This window comes from Prunus persica, chromosome G6, assembly GCF_000346465.2.
Source record: "Prunus persica cultivar Lovell chromosome G6, Prunus_persica_NCBIv2, whole genome shotgun sequence".
Classification (NCBI taxonomy): Eukaryota; Viridiplantae; Streptophyta; class Magnoliopsida; order Rosales; family Rosaceae; genus Prunus; species Prunus persica.
In genome coordinates this window covers 22,655,964-22,674,471 of record NC_034014.1, presented here as the reverse complement: position 1 = coordinate 22,674,471, position 18,508 = coordinate 22,655,964, and the positions used below count along the sequence as shown (strand labels likewise).

The 18,508-nt window shown below is 35.0% G+C and overlaps 2 protein-coding genes across 10 annotated transcripts; one reads left to right on the top strand and one right to left on the bottom strand.

The window, feature by feature from the left end:
- On the top strand, positions 4,939-9,592 carry LOC18775126 (adenylyl-sulfate kinase 1, chloroplastic). Of its 9 annotated transcripts, none has more exons than XM_020566642.1 (8): positions 5,345-5,470; positions 6,531-6,671; positions 6,860-6,956; positions 8,126-8,275; positions 8,369-8,487; positions 8,631-8,715; positions 8,857-8,903; positions 9,032-9,592. In XM_020566642.1, the coding sequence occupies exons 1-8, from the start codon at positions 5,450-5,452 to the stop codon at positions 9,128-9,130; spliced, it is 759 nt and encodes a 252-aa protein (XP_020422231.1). In that variant the 5' UTR covers positions 5,345-5,449; the 3' UTR covers positions 9,131-9,592. The 9 variants fall into 9 exon arrangements, with proteins under 9 accessions (XP_007205681.1, XP_020422231.1, XP_020422229.1 ...); XM_020566640.1 differs by having other exon boundaries at positions 5,345-5,492; positions 6,535-6,671; XM_020566638.1 differs by lacking the exon at positions 5,345-5,470 and adding an exon at positions 5,522-6,077 and having other exon boundaries at positions 6,548-6,671.
- Positions 16,555-18,011, bottom strand: LOC18772793 (cytochrome b561 and DOMON domain-containing protein At5g47530). The gene is made up of 2 exons (XM_020565847.1): positions 16,929-18,011; positions 16,555-16,572 (listed from the first exon to the last, which is right to left on the bottom strand). The coding sequence occupies exons 1-2, from the start codon at positions 18,009-18,011 to the stop codon at positions 16,555-16,557; spliced, it is 1,101 nt and encodes a 366-aa protein (XP_020421436.1).

Genomic DNA, 18,508 nt, shown 5'->3' with positions numbered 1-18,508 from the left:
TATGCCTTTACCACAAGGGAGCAAACCAATTGGCTACAAGTGGGTGTTCAAAACAAAGAGAAATTCAAAGAGACATATAGATATGTATAAGGCTAGATTGGCTGCTAAGGGACAGAAAGAAGGAATTGATTTCAGTGAAACCTATTCACCTGTATCAACAAAAGACTCTTTTTGAGTGATCATGGCTCTAGTAGCTCATTTTGATTTACACTTGCATCAAATGGATGTTAAGACTGCATTCTTGAATGGAAACTTGGAGGAAGAAATTTATATGCAACAACCAAAAGGTTTCATTCAAGAGAAGGGAGAAAATCTGGTTCACAAGTTGTGTAAATTAATCTATGGTCTAAAACAAGCATCTAGACAGTGGCATATAAGATTCAATGAAGTAGTTAAAATATATGGTTTTACAGAGAATGTCTTAGATGAGTGCATTTACATGAAGATGAGTGGGAGTTACTTCATAATTCTGATTCTTTATGTAGATGACATTCTGCTAGCTTGCACCAACATGTCCATGTTACACAATTGCAAGGCATTCCTGGCTAAACATTTCGACATGACAGATTTGGGAGAAGCCTCATACGTTTTGGGAATCAAAATTAGCAAAAATGGAAAGAGATATTTGTTGGGATTATCACAGAAGACTTATACAGAAAAGATACTCAAAAGGTTTAACATGCAAGGATGTGTAGGGTCAGATGTCCCTATTTCGAAGGGAGATAAATTTAGTACTGATCAAGCACCAAATACTGATCAAGGAAAGCATAAGATGGCAGAAAAACTTTATGCATCATTAGTGGGGAGTCTCATGTAGTGGGGAGTCTCATGTATGCACAAGTATGCACCAGACCTGATATTGCCTTTTTAGTATGTGTATTGGGAAGATTTCAATCAAATCTTGGACAAGCACATTGGATTGCTGGTAAAAGAGTCATGAGATATTTGCAGAATACAAATGACTATAAGTTGGTTTACAAAAGGAGTGATAGACTGGAAGTAGAAGGTTATGCTGATGCAAATTTTGCAGGTTGCAAAGATGACTTGAAATCTACACCAGGATATGTTTTCCTATTTGCTGGAGTAGTAATATCATGGAGAAGTAACAAGCAGCCACTCACAGTTGCATCGAATATGCTGGCAAAATTTCTGGCTTGTTATGAAGCAACCACTCAAGCTATGTGGTTAAAGAACTTTATCACTAGTTTGGGTGTGGTTGAATCAATTCAACGACCTATACAACTTTGGAATGATAACAGTGCAGCACAACTTTTTGTAAAAGGGAATAAAAGAACGAAGGCATCAAGAATTCTGGAAGTTAAATTCTTTGCTGTCAAAAGAAAGATTAGAGATAGGCATACTGTGTTGGAGCACATTTGGACAAATGAAATGGCTGCAGATCCACTTACTAAGGGGTTACCAAATGCTATTTTTCACAGACATGTGATTAGCATGAGATTGACAGTTCATTTGGATGACTAAAACAGTGGGAGTTTTTTAATCAAGTTTTGGTAGTTTAACTAGTTTTGCTATTTTATATTTAAATTCATACAGTGATGTTTTAATTTGGATGATTTTCAGTTTAAGGATTCAAATATAGTATATTTATGCAATCTAGTTTATATACACATGTGATTACTTGAATATATGTGGATGGCATAGCATGCATTTAAAGTAGCCATGAGAGGATTGTATTCATGATAGTTTGCTATTTGGGTTATGCAAATTGAGACCTTGGTAGTCATTTATAGGGACAAAGGAATTAGATGACCTTTGTTTAAATCACTGTCAGTAAGGTCATCTACATTCTACAGTTTTAATCTTGATCGAAGCCTTATGTGGTGTTGATGAAGAGTTTTAAGTGTGATTATAAAGACTTTGATAACTGTATGATCAATAAGTCTCGATAGTCTATTATAATTTTTCTTCATTGATAATGGCTTAGTGGAAATTTTATCTAGATATACTTTCACAAGGCCTGAAAGTGATCAGTGCGAGTTTTCTTTAGTGATTATTTGACCAAGTGGGAGACTGTAAGACAAATTTGTGTCTTAGTCTAAGTTGTGGTCTTCTAATCATATCTGGTTTGGAGGAGCTCTAATTGATAAGGAAGTATTAATCCTAATACCAGTAGGATAGTCAATCAAATAGTGCGTTTACATTGAGATAGGAGTATCTTAAGGATTCCTAATTCTATATGGATTAAAAACATCCTATTCCTAAGCAAACAGAATCTGTTCGAGTACATCTTGATGGGTAAGGTAGTGGAACAGATGCTTATAAATAAGGTCCCTTCCCTATCGGCTAAAACACACTCATAACAGAAAACTCACCCCATCCAAATATAGAGAAAAAGAGCCGAGTAGGAGAAGAAGATCCTTATTCACAATTTCTGATCAAGGTTAGTATTTGAGATTCAAATACATGATAGAACTTACAGTATTTTTATTTTTTTATTCATTGACGTCTCACATAGCTTACAACTAAAACTCCCACGCCTAAGGAACCTAACAAATAAAAGAAAAGACATAAAGTTAAACAGCAATTGCGTACACAAATAGGAAAAGAGAGAAATAATATCCAATAAATAAGTCATGATAGTGAAAGTGAAACTATCTGCATAATTAATGTTTGACGAATAGGATAAGAGTATTGGTTTGGATTAATCACATTCACAAAAAAAAAAGAGCCAACAACATGTAGTGGCTTCTACATCAATTACTTCCAAACTCGCAAACATACAAAAATGTCAATTTAAGGTACTTGAGCCAAATGTTTTGTGCCACTTATGATAGGGACAAGTTTGTTCAACGTCCCATACATGTCTAATTTTTTGGTAAATATCATGAGGTGTCCCAACACTCGAAAGGTGTGTTTGACTTGCCTTTAGCCACAAAGTACATCCAACGGGTTTCGAACCCCTACTATTGAAGCCGAATGTCTGCTTTTGATTATAAATAAACAAAAAACTGAACCAAGTTAATCATAAGCCCAAACAAAGCCCACAAAGTCAACATAACCAAAACTCTAAAATAACCCATCAGCCTAGACGAACCCTACCACCACCACCTGATGAAGCATCGTCGCGGCCTCACCCACCACTGCATCCGTAACAGATCTGGGGAAAATATGATTTCCAACGATCTACCTGCGCATAAGAGCGAACAAATAAAAGAAAACAATAACTTTGCCAAAGAATAATTGGGTGATTTGAAGCAACCTCTGTCAAAGACGATGTAGAATTAAATTTAAAGAACATGAGCGACTTCAGGGGGCGGGTTTTGGGAGTAGGATTTGATTGAGAACATAGACTAAAATGAGTGATAGAGAACTTTAATCTAACCATTGCTCAAAAGAAACCACCACAAGGGACTTTTTTTCAAAACGCCCCAGTGGACTTATTCACTAACCTAAAAGAAAAAGACGAGAAGAGAGGAGGAGGAGGAGAAGCATTGTCGCTTCTTCCTCCTCCCCCTATATGGAGTTTTCCTTTAGGACTCACAAAGGGAGAGAGCGGCTAGGATTTCTTAGGAGAGAAAATGAAGAATGGTTAGATTTATAATGCGTCAATATGTGATTTATAAAAATGAGGAATGGGGTACGTATTGGGTTTTTTTTTTCCCCTTGAGAAACGTATGCTGAATATAATGAAAGAAAACTTAGAAAGAAGGCTAATTGAGGAGCCTTGATCTCTACAACTTTACTTAAACCCTGATAGGGATTTAAGAATAGTTATTTTCATTTTTTTTATTCATTGACGTCTCACATAGCTTACAACTGAAACTCTCATGCTTAAGGAACCTAGCAAACAAAAGAAAAGACATAAAGTTAAAAAACAATCGAGTACACAAATAGGAAAAGAGTGAAATAATATCCAATAAATAAGTCATGAAAGTAAAACTATCTCCATAATTCATGTTTGACGAATAGGATAAGAGGATTAGTTTGGATTAATCACATTCACAATAAGAGAGCCAACAACACCTGGTGGCTTACCACCAAACTCGCAAACATACAAAAATGTCAATTTGAGTTTGAGGTACTTGGGCCAAATGTTTTGGGCCACTTATGATAGGGATAAGTTTGGTCGACGTCTTATTTATGTATTTTTTTTAGTCAATATCACGAGATGTCCTCGAAAGATGAGATTAATCTCTGCTAGGAATTTGACTTACCCATAATCACAAACTACATCCAACAAACTTCGAACCTCTGCAATTGAGGCCATGCATATCTGCTTTTGATTATAAATCAACAAAAAACTGAACCAAGTGTCAAGTGAGTCAAGTGACGATGACTATGGGGTATATTGGGGTACGCAACATTGTGCGACATCATTGGTGGCGCTGACTATGCGAACTGCTGGATCACACAGACGGCGGATAGGAGGAGCGCGACAGTGCGTAACAGATGTGTGCTTTGGATAATATATTACACGTACAATACAAACAGATTATTGGCGGGGGTGGGCCTTGTTTTTGGCTACACGTAAGGGCTGAAAGTGATTGATCTTGGCCGTGTGTTTTTTCTTCTTTTTTAAAGGTGCTGCTGGCTGACATTTGATGGTAAAGTTGGAAATAATTATTCACCAAATAGAAGTGAGAAATTATTTAATTTAGGTAACCATCACAAAACATTATTTTTACATATGCATTTTCTCATTGGTTGTCATTATTTACTATTATGTTTTATCTCACACATTAATATCAATTATTTAATTTTAATATTTATGGGTAAGTAGGTATAATTTTTTAGTTCATTTACTTTTACAGCTTAAAAACTGACAAAGAATACGGGAGGGACGTGTACCCACGGAGTCCCAGTGGACTTCCAAAAAAACAACACGTGTAAAATCTTTGCCAGCAAAAAAACACGTGGCGAATTATAACTGGTCTCAAGCATAGCACCACTCTATATAAGAGCGCGTGGCGCTACACTTCCTTCTTTCGATAAACCTTGCAGTGCAGCAACTGCGTTTCTCTCTGAGCTCTCTGTGTCATCGCCTACAAGCCTGTCTACAAGTAGAGAAGAGAAGCTCAGAAATGGAAGCAGAGCCGTTGGTCTCAACAATACTTATCTCGCTAACCAACCAATTCCTATCGCGCACAACCAGTCAACCTCCCTCTCCATGTGAGCCCTCCACGGCTCTCTAATTTTACCATAGCACTAAAAAAATCCAAAAGTACAAACATACGTAATTAAAAAGCCGGGTTCTTGAGCAATTGCTTGCTTGTGATCTTGGCGTTTTGGTAATTAATGAATGCGGTGGTGAAAGGACCGCGACCGTTGATTTGTGGCCCGCCGCGGGGCGCTGAATCTGGACCGTTGGCGGTGCCGTCGTTGTCGGGGGCGAAGCTAGGTTTTTTAAGGGTGAAGGGAAGCAATGCGATTGGATCCAGGTTTTTGAGACCGATTAAGGCAATGGAGGACTCTAGCGTTTCTCTGAGGAATGATTGCGCCGCCATTTCTGGTACCACTCTCATCAATTTCAGATTCTCTCTGTTTTTTCTTAAAATTTGATGCCAGTTGTAATGTTTGGCTTGCATTGTGGAAGCAACATTTATCCTTTTGGATTTTTTTTAATTTGGGCATTTTGCTGTTTCAATTTAGATTCAGGAGTTTTGAATGTGGCTCTCTGTTTTCTTTAATCTTTAAAGATATGTTTGGTATTTCGTAAATTACTTTTTCTTTTTGGCCTTGAGCCTTGGGTGAGAATTGGGTGGGGGAGAAAAGTAGATTCTAGAGCAAAATTCCCTTATAACAGCAAAATTGACTTTTTTATAAAAAAAATTACTTTTTTGAATAAAATGGACGAGGAAGGTGGGTTAAATGATTGGTTATGGACTCATACTTAGTTTGTTTTTATGGTGGGCTGAGTCTTAGTGCTTGTTAGTGATTAGTGATTAGTTTATACTTTCTTCTTCTTCTTCTTCTCCTATGCCATACTGTCATTACTTTGGTCAACCCCTCTTTGTATCTTCATCTTCTGTATACAACATTCATGCTGCCAACTCTCCTCAGTGCCACCAGCGGCCCATTTTGAGCACAATTAAAGCATTTCAAGTCCGTCGCACAAGGTTGATGATTCAGTAACCCTAAAAACCTTGCTTATTTATTTATTTATTTTCAGTTATTGTGGGTTTCTTGCTGTGTTGGTTATAAATTGGCCTTGAATTGAATATGGTATATTGAATGTTCATATTTGTTTGAGCGTCAAAGTACCTGCTTTCTGATGACAGATCTGGTGAATATTTGAGGTTTTTTTTTTTTTTCAATTCTCGTAAAGAAAATTGATTTAAGGATCGGTGCTTTTAGATTATGGAGGCTATGAGCAGAATTAATCATTTTATATGCTGTTGACACTTTGAATATATGGGTGTTAAACTTCAGCTGAAGCAAAATTCTCAGCCCTTGAGGATGAATATTGTTATTGTTCTAGAATGTTGTTAGTTAAGCTATGGTTTATCAGGGAACCTAGTGTTCTTCAATGGATGGATTTAGGGTTCTAATTGAAACAACCATCTAACTAGGTAGAAATCTGCGCCAGATGTCAACCATGGAGAATCCAACAAACATTGTGTGGCATAAAAGCCCAGTGGAGAAACTTGATAGGCAACATTTACTTCAGCAGAAAGGCTGTGTCATATGGATTACTGGTCTTAGTGGTTCAGGTTTGTTTCTTTCTATTCACTTTTGCTATATGAAAGGCTAATCAGCATCTCCGTTAGCAACTCTGTAATTGTTATTGTATATGCACACATGAACTTTTAGCTCTTTTGTTATTTAATAACTCAAGCAAAAATTATTTAATTTTGTTTTCTTGTGTGCATATTTTGATATGGGAATTTGTGATTTGTAGTTATACTTGCATAGCAGTAATCATGCTGCTGGTATAACCCTTCTGGAATTATACATCTCAATAACCAGAAGGCAAGGTGATGATACCTACATGAAAGGTGGTGCCATCATTTGACCTCAGCTTTCCCTTTCAAGAAATATGTCAAAAGAGGATAAAGAAAGGAAGTTGACATACTATGAATGCAGACTTCTCCCGTTCTCTCTCATACACACGCACACACGAACACAAACACACACAATGGGTTAGAAAGATATCACTTAGTAGTTACAGATCTCATTCTGTGTGCTTTCCTTTGCTACCCATCTCTTCTGCTTCTTAGCTGTAGTATTGTTATTATACCTTAGCTTGATTACATTAATATTATGTAACACAACTAAGTACCCTGTAATTTTGTTTTTGGCTAAAAGTTATAGCCTCTTCAAGTGCTAATTCATTGATCAAAACAATTGAGGTTATCCATGCCCAAGTCAGTTGTACCTTTTTCATCCTTAATTGTTTATGCATGACCCAAACTCATCTTTTCACAGGGTTCAATATTCTTCATTCATGTCTCTATCAGGATCCTTGACATTCAACTATGAATACAGATAAATGGTATACTCATAGAACAGTGCATCATAAGCTTTTTCATTTGTTTTTTAGTCTTGTCATACTTAACAGGAATTTATATTGTGTAAATTTTTTTACACCGAGCAATTAATCTTATGACTTAGAGCTATTTTAATTTCACATCTGAACAGAGAAGAGCCTTGTCCAACTGAGCTTGCTGTTGCCACATCATGGCCCATTTTACTGATTTTATGTTGGTGGAGCTATCCGTGAATATCAAAACAATAGTTAATAAATGCATCTGAAATAGTATTAATTAGATAATTACAAATATTTGTCCCCATTTTAATAAAAATATTATTTGTTCCTTGATTTATGAATGTCATCCTTACACGATGCTCAAACAAACTATTCAAGGCCGGATGAGCAAAGGAAACATACATGTTGATATTTTGCATGATTTAATTGTCATATTTAAGATCAATCAGAGTGTTTACTGGATGGTACACTATAAAGGAGGAACTATGAAAGAAGAAAGCTAACGCATTAACCATCTCCATCAATTGGAAGACCTTCTAGATATAGACATTTTTGTATTGCTTATGACTTTTGGTGCAACTTTGTTTGACTCTGATTGCGGATTCTTCCTGTTCAATTTGTTACTCTGTAGTCTTCACCTTATAACCCACACTCTCATATCCTGGTCTCTAATTTTAGGAAAAAGCACTGTGGCATGTGCTTTGAGTCAAGGCTTGCACATGAGAGGAAAGCTGACCTACATCCTTGATGGTGACAATGTTCGGCATGGTCTAAATCGTGATCTTAGTTTCAAAGCAGAAGATCGTGCAGAGAACATACGAAGAATTGGTGGGTATTTTTGTAGTTATAATTTATTGACTTTTCCATTTATTTTCTTATATTTTATTTTACTGATTTAATTCTTCACCCAAAAAAAAAAAGCTGAGGTAGCTAGGCTCTTTGCGGATGCTGGCATCATTTGTATTGCTAGTTTAATATCTCCATACAGAAAGGACCGAGATGTCTGCCGTGCATTATTTCCTGAAGGGGATTTTATTGAGGTATGTGATGTCTTTAATATGAGGAATGGATTCAATCCAAAAATATAGGTAGTGAATTTAGTTTGCTATTAACACCACAATGTGACAAAAGGCAAGAGGCCCTATGTTTCCAGTGATGACCTGACAAACCTCACATTTCTCAGGTGTTCATGGACGTGCCACTCCATGTGTGTGAGAATAGGGACCCGAAGGGCCTTTACAAGCTTGCCCGAGCTGGAAAAATCAAAGGTATCCTCTAGGAGCTTAAGTTTAAAGACGATGCAGTGCTAAATGGATCTATCATTTTTGTGTTATTTCTTTTCCGAACCCCAAGTAAATCAGTTCTCACCAATCATATAAATGGTGAATGATTTGTTTGGCATTCTGCAGGTTTTACAGGGGTTGATGATCCATATGAGCCACCATTAAATTGTGAGGTATGTCTGTAAAGGAAATCATACATATGTGTAGGGCAGCATTACTTTGTGTTTATGAACGAAATCAAGCCTTTAATTCCTTGTGTTAAATTGGTTTTTTTCTTTCCTAATATGCTTTCATCTTGCAGATAGTATTGCAGCAGAAAGGTAGGGACTGTGTCCCCCCAGGTGAGATGGCCGAAACCGTGATAGCATACTTGGAGGAGAAGGGGTATTTGCAGGCGTAATAGAAGACAAGGGCTTCCAGTTCTTCGGCGCCAGGGCTGCTTCTACCTGTATCATAACATCCTGCGAAAAAACCCTTAAGTTTTTCCAGTCAAAAAATAAAACTAAAGAGTTTCTCCTTCCTTGCGGTTAGGAAATTGCTCGTTTCCTGCGTACTCCAGTTCCATCCATCAAATTAATTAATCGATTGATTAATCAATTTTATTTGGTTCGAAAGCTGCCTTGTGCAATGTGGCTTTCGAGACCATCCAGATTGCAATAAAGCAGTGGAACTTGGGAAGGAGTTCATGTATTCATTTGTGTAATTGTGTAATGAGATTTAACATGTAGAATAATTTTTGCATAGCTGCTGCACTGCTTGCCTGTACTCGCCAAACTTTGCCTGTACTGTACGTATATTTGTTGATTGAAATCTCTTAGCAAAAGGAAAAGCCCAATGAAAAACTGAACAGTTTCAATGAAAAGCCCAAATCTCTCTCGCTCTCTCTGTTACCCACTGCCAAACCGCCAGGCCGCCGCCGTTCGATTTAGTAGGATGCAAGCTTCTAGTTAACAAGATGCTTAAAATCGACGACAATTGAGTTATTGATATTAGTATTAATGCAGGACAGAAATATTATGTTATAGAATATACGTTTTGCACTTTATCATTAGAGATTTTACTCTGGGGGAGTATATTAAACTTGGTAATTTTTTGTTTGGTAATCTTTTTATTACATACAAAAAGTAGACTGCCACAGTTGCTCAGTGATTATTTACCACGTGCACGCGTAAATAGTAGTTTGGTATTTTTTACCACATACATTGGTAGATTGTTTATTGATAAATTTATTTGATTGTTACATGCGTGTTGCAGAAAATTATACACAAGTTGAAATTTAGAATGTGAATTAGGAACAAAAGAGGCATAACAAAACTATTGAATCAACAAACATGGACTAGACCTACTAATGAGTTGAATGTTTGGACATCCATTACAATATCTCAAACTTCAATTGGCACATGTGTTTTCTCCTCAGCTTGAGCCTGTCAAAACAGAGAGCCATCTATATGCTTCCAATATCACAACAACACAACTATTGACGTAGCTAGAAATTTTCTCAATAAGGGTCAACATTATTAGCCTGAGAAAGTCGTGAACATTAACATAATATTTTTTTATTTTATTGTATAATTTAATTGTTATCTTCCAAAATCATAACTCGCATCGTACAATAAATTATAAAGAAATAACTTGACATGAATCAAATCATAATACATTGCTCAAAAGAGAACTGAATAGCTAGTATTGGGAGATTTACTTGACTGATGACCGATTCAATAACAAAATCTGTAAGAGAACTCAATAAATGAAAGAATAAAAAGATTGAAGTTAAAAAGGAAAAATGGAGTAAAGATAAATATTGGAAAAACTATAGAAGTAAAGAATAACAATTAACTAGAGTTAGAAAGTTAAAAGAAACCCAAAAAAATCAAATATAACACACAACAAATGCATTTGTTGATAACCATATTGTCTAGATCAGCAGAGCACATGGATGGCACGTGTTCTAGTCTGTTAGTTTGTTAAAGTTTTGGTTATTAGTTTCTAAGTCTGTTATTAGCTATATAAACTGTATTGTTACATTGTAATCAAGAATCGAGATAATCAATACATGAGTATTCTGCTCTCTGATTTCTTCTTCATTCTTCTGCTTTCTAATTTCTTCTTCATTCTTCTGCTTCCTTCTTCATTCTTCTCTACATTCTCTTATGTTTTCATTTGTTGCATAAATTGGAGGAGGGTCAGCTGACGCTTGTGGGCCTTAGCTGGCTCTGTCATTAAACACAACCCATAATTATAATAGTGATAATATAAGTCATGTAGATTTACATGTTTTAATTGCTTCCAATATCTCACGCATTTAAGTGTTTTGGGTGAATTTGGTGTTTCATATTTAAGTGTTTGGGGTGAATTGCATGTTTTAAGGTGTGCTATAGGTTTATTATGACCCACATAATTTTGGTGTATGGATGAGTTTGATGATTGAATATAATTGATTCTCGGATTATATATAAGCTGCTATCACATGTAAAGAAATGCTCCCATGTTAATTTCATTTTTTGGTGGAAATGATAGTTTTATTTCAATTAGTCTATCACACTTTTGGAATTTAAAAGGTATAAACTAAATGGTAAAATGAAGAATAAATAAAATACTTTAATACGATGATATTGATATTTATAAATGTGTTATCTTCTTTGAATGTTATTGATCATAGTAGTTTTAATAACAGCATGGAAAACCAATGTGACTTTGTGAATTAAGACAATACACTTTGAATGTTATTTTCTTTGATTCGGATAGGAAATTGCGCCTACATCAGTTTCTTTCCATCAAATTAAGTAATTAATCGATCTATTAATGACCTTGTAGCAACCATGTGTCCCACCTTTTCGTGTGTTCTAAAGTTAGGCATTTTCAGACAGTGTATCCTAATTCTAGGATAGAACCAAATTCAAAATAGATAATGTTTCATCAAACTGACTTCGAATCACGTGAATAAGTGGAGTGCTGCAATTTCCACCCACCTGTCTTATTTTTCTACTCACCTTATCTTCAAAATTTGAAAGACAAATTTACCCCTTCATAAAATGACTTTTAAGAACTTATGAAAAATGATTAAAAAAGAAAACAATTGTCTCAAACTTAAAATTAAAAAAAGTTAAAAAAAAATCCAAAGCACAAAAATCAAACGTCAAATCCAAAGCACCCCTCAAGCTCTTATTTTATCTCCATCCTAAAACCCTAACTCCAAAAGTTTTGAGCCAAAACGATGGATTCTTCATCAAAAACTCCAGTCATCATGTACCCTTCCCATTTGTAGGAGGCTAGCAAATCCCAATGATCGACATGGCAAAAGTCTTCTCCTCCCACGGAGCAAATCCCAATGTAATCAGATGCTCATGTTGAAAATATGTTCTATTAGTTTTGTTTTGGTCGTCAAATCTCTTCAATTAGAGCAAACAATTGCTCTTTTCAGTCATTAGATTAAATTTAAATGACTCACAAGTTAACAAGAAAAGAGAATTTGCTTGAATTAATATTGAAAGGGTATTTTAAGAATAATGGTGGGTGGAAAGATAGGATTGTGTTTTTTCAAAATTACATGGTGAGTGGGAAGATAAGGTGGGTGGGAAAATAGGATAGGTGGGTGAAAATAGCACTACTCGAATAACTGGGATCCAAGGCTAGCACATAGACAACTAGCGAGAATGTTGATTGAAACCCTAATTCCAGAACGACATTTAAAAAAAATTAACAAATTTGAGGTAATTAATTATCTATATATATATAAAGCAAAAGATAGAGAATGATGAAATATTTAAAATACCATAAAATGCATTTGGTTAATTCAAACATTAAGAATTGAAATTATTAATTAAATGAGGATAATGTGGTAAATTCACAATTTTTCATATTAAAAAAATTAAAATTAAAAACAAAATCAGATAATAAGTCATACTTTTATGGAACATAACTACCCATGTTATCTTTTCTTAATTCTAAAAATAAAATAAAAAATAAAAAAGAAAAACCAATTGGCACATGCGTGAACATGTGCTAAGAGACTAGTTAATTATTAAAATTGAAAGTGTATAGACAAATATGCCTTATAAGTACAACTGCATGCAAAGTAACGAACTGAAATTAACCTTTAACTAAATTCATACTTATTAACATCTCATAAAATAAAATGTACTGCAACAAAGAAGAAAAAAAAAAGGATGTTATATATGGTCATTGAAATTACAAAATGAGTATGTTCAAAAGCTCCAACGAAATTTACTAACATGGAAATAAAATAAACACAACGTCTTAAACTAATGTCCACGTCTTTCAATCTTAAACTCCACCTGACATGTGCGTCTTATGCTCTGCAGCTTCTTCTTTTTTTGTTGATTAAAAAATAAATGTTACACTAGAGCAACAACACAAAAATAGATTAGAAAGACCCGGAGCTTTTACAATGAGGGTAAAAGTGAGGGGTTATGATGAAGGGGTTCAATTCAGCAGTCCAATAATAATTATGTACTAGTTCATACGATTATTAAAGAACCTCACATTATAAACCCTGCTTTTACCCTTCATTGTAGCCTCTCTGGGAATAAGAATTCTATAATAAGGGCCTTATATATGACATTTAAGTGAAAATTTATTTTCTAATCATTAAATCAAATTAGTTAGTCTAATTTAATAATTAAACAAAAAGACCTGACCTAAAGGCCCAGCTTGAGTCTTTCTCTTGGCGCTTTTGAGATTGGAGGGCGGAGGAGGGACTTGCAATTGGGTTGGCTGGGCGAGCTTCAGTTAACAAGTGATAATAATTTAAAAAACTCCCCATTGGTAAATTGGCAAAATTCTTTAATTGTGGTTTTAAAATTCACTTGGTAAATTTTTGTTATTCAGTAAATTGTTATTTTGGTCATTTTTTATTGTGTATACTATTACGTAGTGATTGTTTACCACATACATGCATAACTAGTTGTTTGGTAATTTTTAACACATACACAAGTAGCTAGATCTAATAAAAACTAAAAATTTGGACTTAAACTTCACTTGGGACATCTTTCTTACTCGCAGCATGAGCCGTCTTCTTTGTCAAAAGCATCCATGTCTAAGCTTCCAATTTTTCGGCAACACAACATATCACTATGATGGTGATAAGGTAAGATATTTTCCAAGCCATTTTGGATTGCAGTATGTCGAAAGACTCTAACATGCAGTGAAACCAATTCCAGAAGGCTCCAATTCCAAAAGACTTTCTTGTCGTCTGTCTTCTTCGGCCTCAAGCATAAAGCAACTAGCACCTGAAGCGTAGCTAGAACAACAAGAGTGATGCCTATGCATCAGTGCCCTTTATATTGAACCGTTTAAGATTTATTCTTTAATTGCTTCCAATATCTCACACATTTAAGTATTTTTGGTGAATTGGATGTTTGATGTTGTGCTATAGCTTTATGACTCACATCATTTTGGTGTATGTATGAGTTCGATGTTTAAAGACATGTTATATGTTAAAGCAATTGATTGTCAGATTGTATATAAACTGCTATCACATGTAAAGAAATGGTCCCATGTTAATTTCATTTCTTGGTGGAAATGATAGTTTTATTTCAATTAGCACATTTTCTGCATGGTATAAACTAATTGGTAAAATGATTACTTTAATAAGATGATATTGGTATTTCTATACGCCTTCTTGCGCATGCACAAAACAAAGTAAACTATATGGTAAAATGTTACTTTAATACGATGATATTTGTATTTCTATATGCAATATTGTTTTTGAATAGGTGCTGACTTATTTTATGGATGAGTCTTGACGATACCATTGACGCGCACATATATGACATTTTAATTTTCACTGTAAGTGAAAGAAGTTCGTGCTATAACACAGACTAAGATCAGAGAGCTTTGCGGGAGAGAGAAGAAACATATTCATGGTTTAGTTTTGATTGTGTTTTACAAGACTCTACATCGCCATCATGATTAACGGCCTATATTTTCAATTTTTTTACTTTTAATTTCTTCAATTTATTTTGGAATTTGTAAGAGCATTCACAATCATGCTCTCTGTTTTTTAGTTAAATTTTAGCTACAAATATATAAATGTTATTTTAGGAGCTCTCTATAAAATTTAAACTCCAATCATGCTCTCTATTTTAGGGAGTCATAAATAATATAATATTTTTTAATTGGTCAATCTCTATTAAAAATTAATATAAAGAATAGTTAGGATATATTAAAGGTTTGAAATACTCATTAAATAAAGCAGCATTAAATTATAGGGAGCCCTTAGGAGACCTTTCTCTCTCCTCAGATTTAGGAGCTCCTAGAGATCTCCTTATTTTAGGAGGTGGATATATGAAACATAGTTGGAGTAGTATTTTTCCAATTCCTCCCTAAAAATTATCTAAGGAGGTGATTTAGGGAGCCCATTATGAATACCCTCACGAACTAAAATTCAAGGAGCCATTTTTGTGGGTTAGATCTTAATGATGGTGGTGAGAAGATGGTGCAGCAGGAAGGTCTGGGTAGGTGATGTTGTGATAGGTGGAGACTGTGGTGGTGTGATTAGGGTAAATTAACTCTACTTTTAGTATTTTGCCTAAAGAAACTAATGACTCATAAAAAATATATATATAAAATTGATAATGTGGAATATGTCACATCATTTGCTACTCAATTTTTGTACCCCTTATTTGTATATATAAAATTATTCATATACAATAAAATGATGCTCGTATGTATATATGCACTCATAATAATCGAATTGAACAACAACTTTAGTTTTTCCCATAAATAAAAAACTTGATAAATCATATGAAATTATATCAATGACTCATTTAATAAGTGATAAACTATTGATCAAATAGTTTTAATAACAACATGGAAAACCAATGTGACTTTGTGAATTAACACAAGACGGCTTTGAATGTTATTTTCTCTTATTCAATTAGGAAATTGCTCGTTTTTGCCTACATCAGTTTCCTTCCATCAAATTAAGTAATTAATCGATCCATTAATCATCACCTTGTTTCTTTGAACCTCCAGAACATTTGTCATACGTACTAACATCTCATCAAAATCAAACGTACCGCAACAAACAAGCAAACCAAAAAAAAAAAAAAAACATGGATGTTATATAAATAACTAATATAGTTGCACATGCCATGTATGTGTCTTTCAATCTTCAACTAATGTTCACGTCTTTCAATCTTAAACTCCACTTGCCATGTATGTGTTATGTTCTGGAGTTTTTTTTTTTTTTTTTTTTTTTGGGGTTAAAAAAAAAGCAAGGTTAAAGGCCCAGCTTGAGTCTTTCTCTTTGCACATTTGGTATTTCTATACGAGTTCTTGCGCATACATGATGCAATATTGTTAATATATATTTTTTTGAATAGGTATATATGCTAATTTATTTTAAAAATAAAGTATACAAGAAACAAAATAATATTAGCATATACAATTAAGATTGTCACAACAAATTAAATAAATAAAAAAACATCCTTCCTTTGCTAGAGGTGGTTTGTTTTGGACTCTTTTTGTGGATGCTTGATTAGAACATAATTTTAGGTTGATCCCCTTCAAACTAAGCCTAACGATAAACTGAACTGTCATATAATTGTGAATCAAAACGACAAAATGTAATTTGCCTAATTCCAAAATTAGTTCAACTGGCTGTTGGGAACTAGGGGAAGATGATAGCTTCATCAGTGTGTCCTTATTGGAGCCTATTTATTGATTATTTATGTAAAATTTTAGACTTAAGAAAGATAGAGAATATACAAGTAAGACAAGAGCGCTCAAGCGCTAATCAGTTAGTAAGTTATACAATAATAATATTTAATTTGGTTGTTCGAGTACTATTCATTCTTTAGGTCATAATTGAAAGATTATCTATAGAAAACATTAGCCAAAATGAACAACGTAAGGTAAGTAGCCAGTTACAATAGAAATTCTTGTTTTCATTTTACTTCTAAGTTACAAGCACCTTACTGATATTTGATATGAATAGTCAAATTGATGACTCATTGTCTTTAGCAAGAGGATGCAACAAATAATATTATTACGGGAGTATTTTAAACTTGAATTACTAATTTTTAGTGACATACACAAGTAAACCGTTGCTCAGTGGTTATTTGCACATACACGTAAATAGTTGTTGGTAACAATAATATATATATATCAATTTATTTTCATTTGTACTTTAAATAGTAAAATATGCATAAAGAAATTAAGAACAAAACTATAACTTCGATTGGCATATCCGTTTTCTCCTCTGCAGATTGAGCCGTCTTCCTTTTCCAAAGCGAAAGCCATTTCCATGCTTCCAACATTACGGCAATGCAACCTATCACTGTGATGGTGATAAGGTAAGAAATTTTCCAAATTTTGCCAGGCTTCAGTATATCAAAGCCCTTGAGGATGTTGACAACGCCGAGAACGATGGTTCCATAACCCACCAGGTAGTGGAACCAGTTCCAAAACACCCTCCGCTTGTCTGTCTTCTTGGGCCTCAAGCACAAAGCAACAATCACCTGAAGGGTAGCTAGAGCCATAAGAGTGATGCCTATGCATCGGTGCCCTTTATATTCAATCCCTGAAGATTTATGGCCGAGCCAAACACCTGTTGCCAACCCAGCAACCCCACCAAAATATCCCAGCATTTGACACGCCCTATGAGCATGAAACCATGCTGGATCAGCTGCCTTGAAATGCCTCGCCACAATAGCCCCAATGGGCATCAGTATGCCCCAACTGACGGTATTAATAATTCCATGAGAAATCTTCAATTTGAACACGGAACTTGTGGCCCTCCCGATTGTTTCCACTTTCCCAGAAAGAAAATCCAGAGTTCCAAACGACTGAACGTTTGGTCCAGAAACCGAGTGCATCTGCGGTGTGTTTCCGGACAAAGGTCCTTGCTGCCAAACATGGTTGACGACGCTGACGTTATTGGGAAGCCCTATGGTGGCGAAGATGACGATCTGGTTGTTCTCATAGATGGCGGAGACATCAAACAAAGGGAAGCTAAGATTTCCTTGCTCCAAACGTGTTCCATAACTTTTAATGTCCGACGAGTAAACGGACATGGTTCCGTCGCTTCTCTTGAAAGCCACGATTGCCTGCGAGCCCACCATGCCTGTCGACGTAGGGTTTATGGCCCATGCAACCCATCTGGAGTCGCTCAACACGGCTTGTGAGAAGGCCACGTCGACGGTGCCTTTGGATGGGTAATAACTCCAGTGGATTGTCGAGTTCAAAACTCGTAGAGTTTGGCATGCATCGAATGTTTTTTGGTTGAATGAATGGGGTGTGCAAGCTTGTTGTGACATGGTGACGAAAACTGAGCTAAACATGAGAGAGAGTAAAAAAAGACACTTGTAAAAAGCCATGGGATCGGAAGAGATTGCTTTTGAAAGGAAGGGTTTCTGTTGATTGTGTTTGCGTGTTTTGGTAAAAGGAAGGGTTTTTGTTGATTGTGTTTGTGTGTTGGTGCGTCTGTATAAATAGAGACTTTTGTATCCTTTCCTAACCAGGAAAGGAAACAAAAATTTCACGATTCCAATTCATGTTTTGATTGCTATTTAAAAAAGAAAAAGGATAAAGAAAATTGGAAACCCTCTACTACACGTACATTATCTTCTTCTCCCACCATCTCGCCTTCACCTCCTACTTCATTCCACCCCTTGCATCGATCCCTCCTTCCCACACTAGCTGGGCTGTCTTTTGAATTTTTTTTATTTACATTTTCTATTTAATCTGTTAACTTTTTTTTTTTATGAGGTAATATTTTAATTATTATGTTTCTTAAATAATTAGACATTTGTTA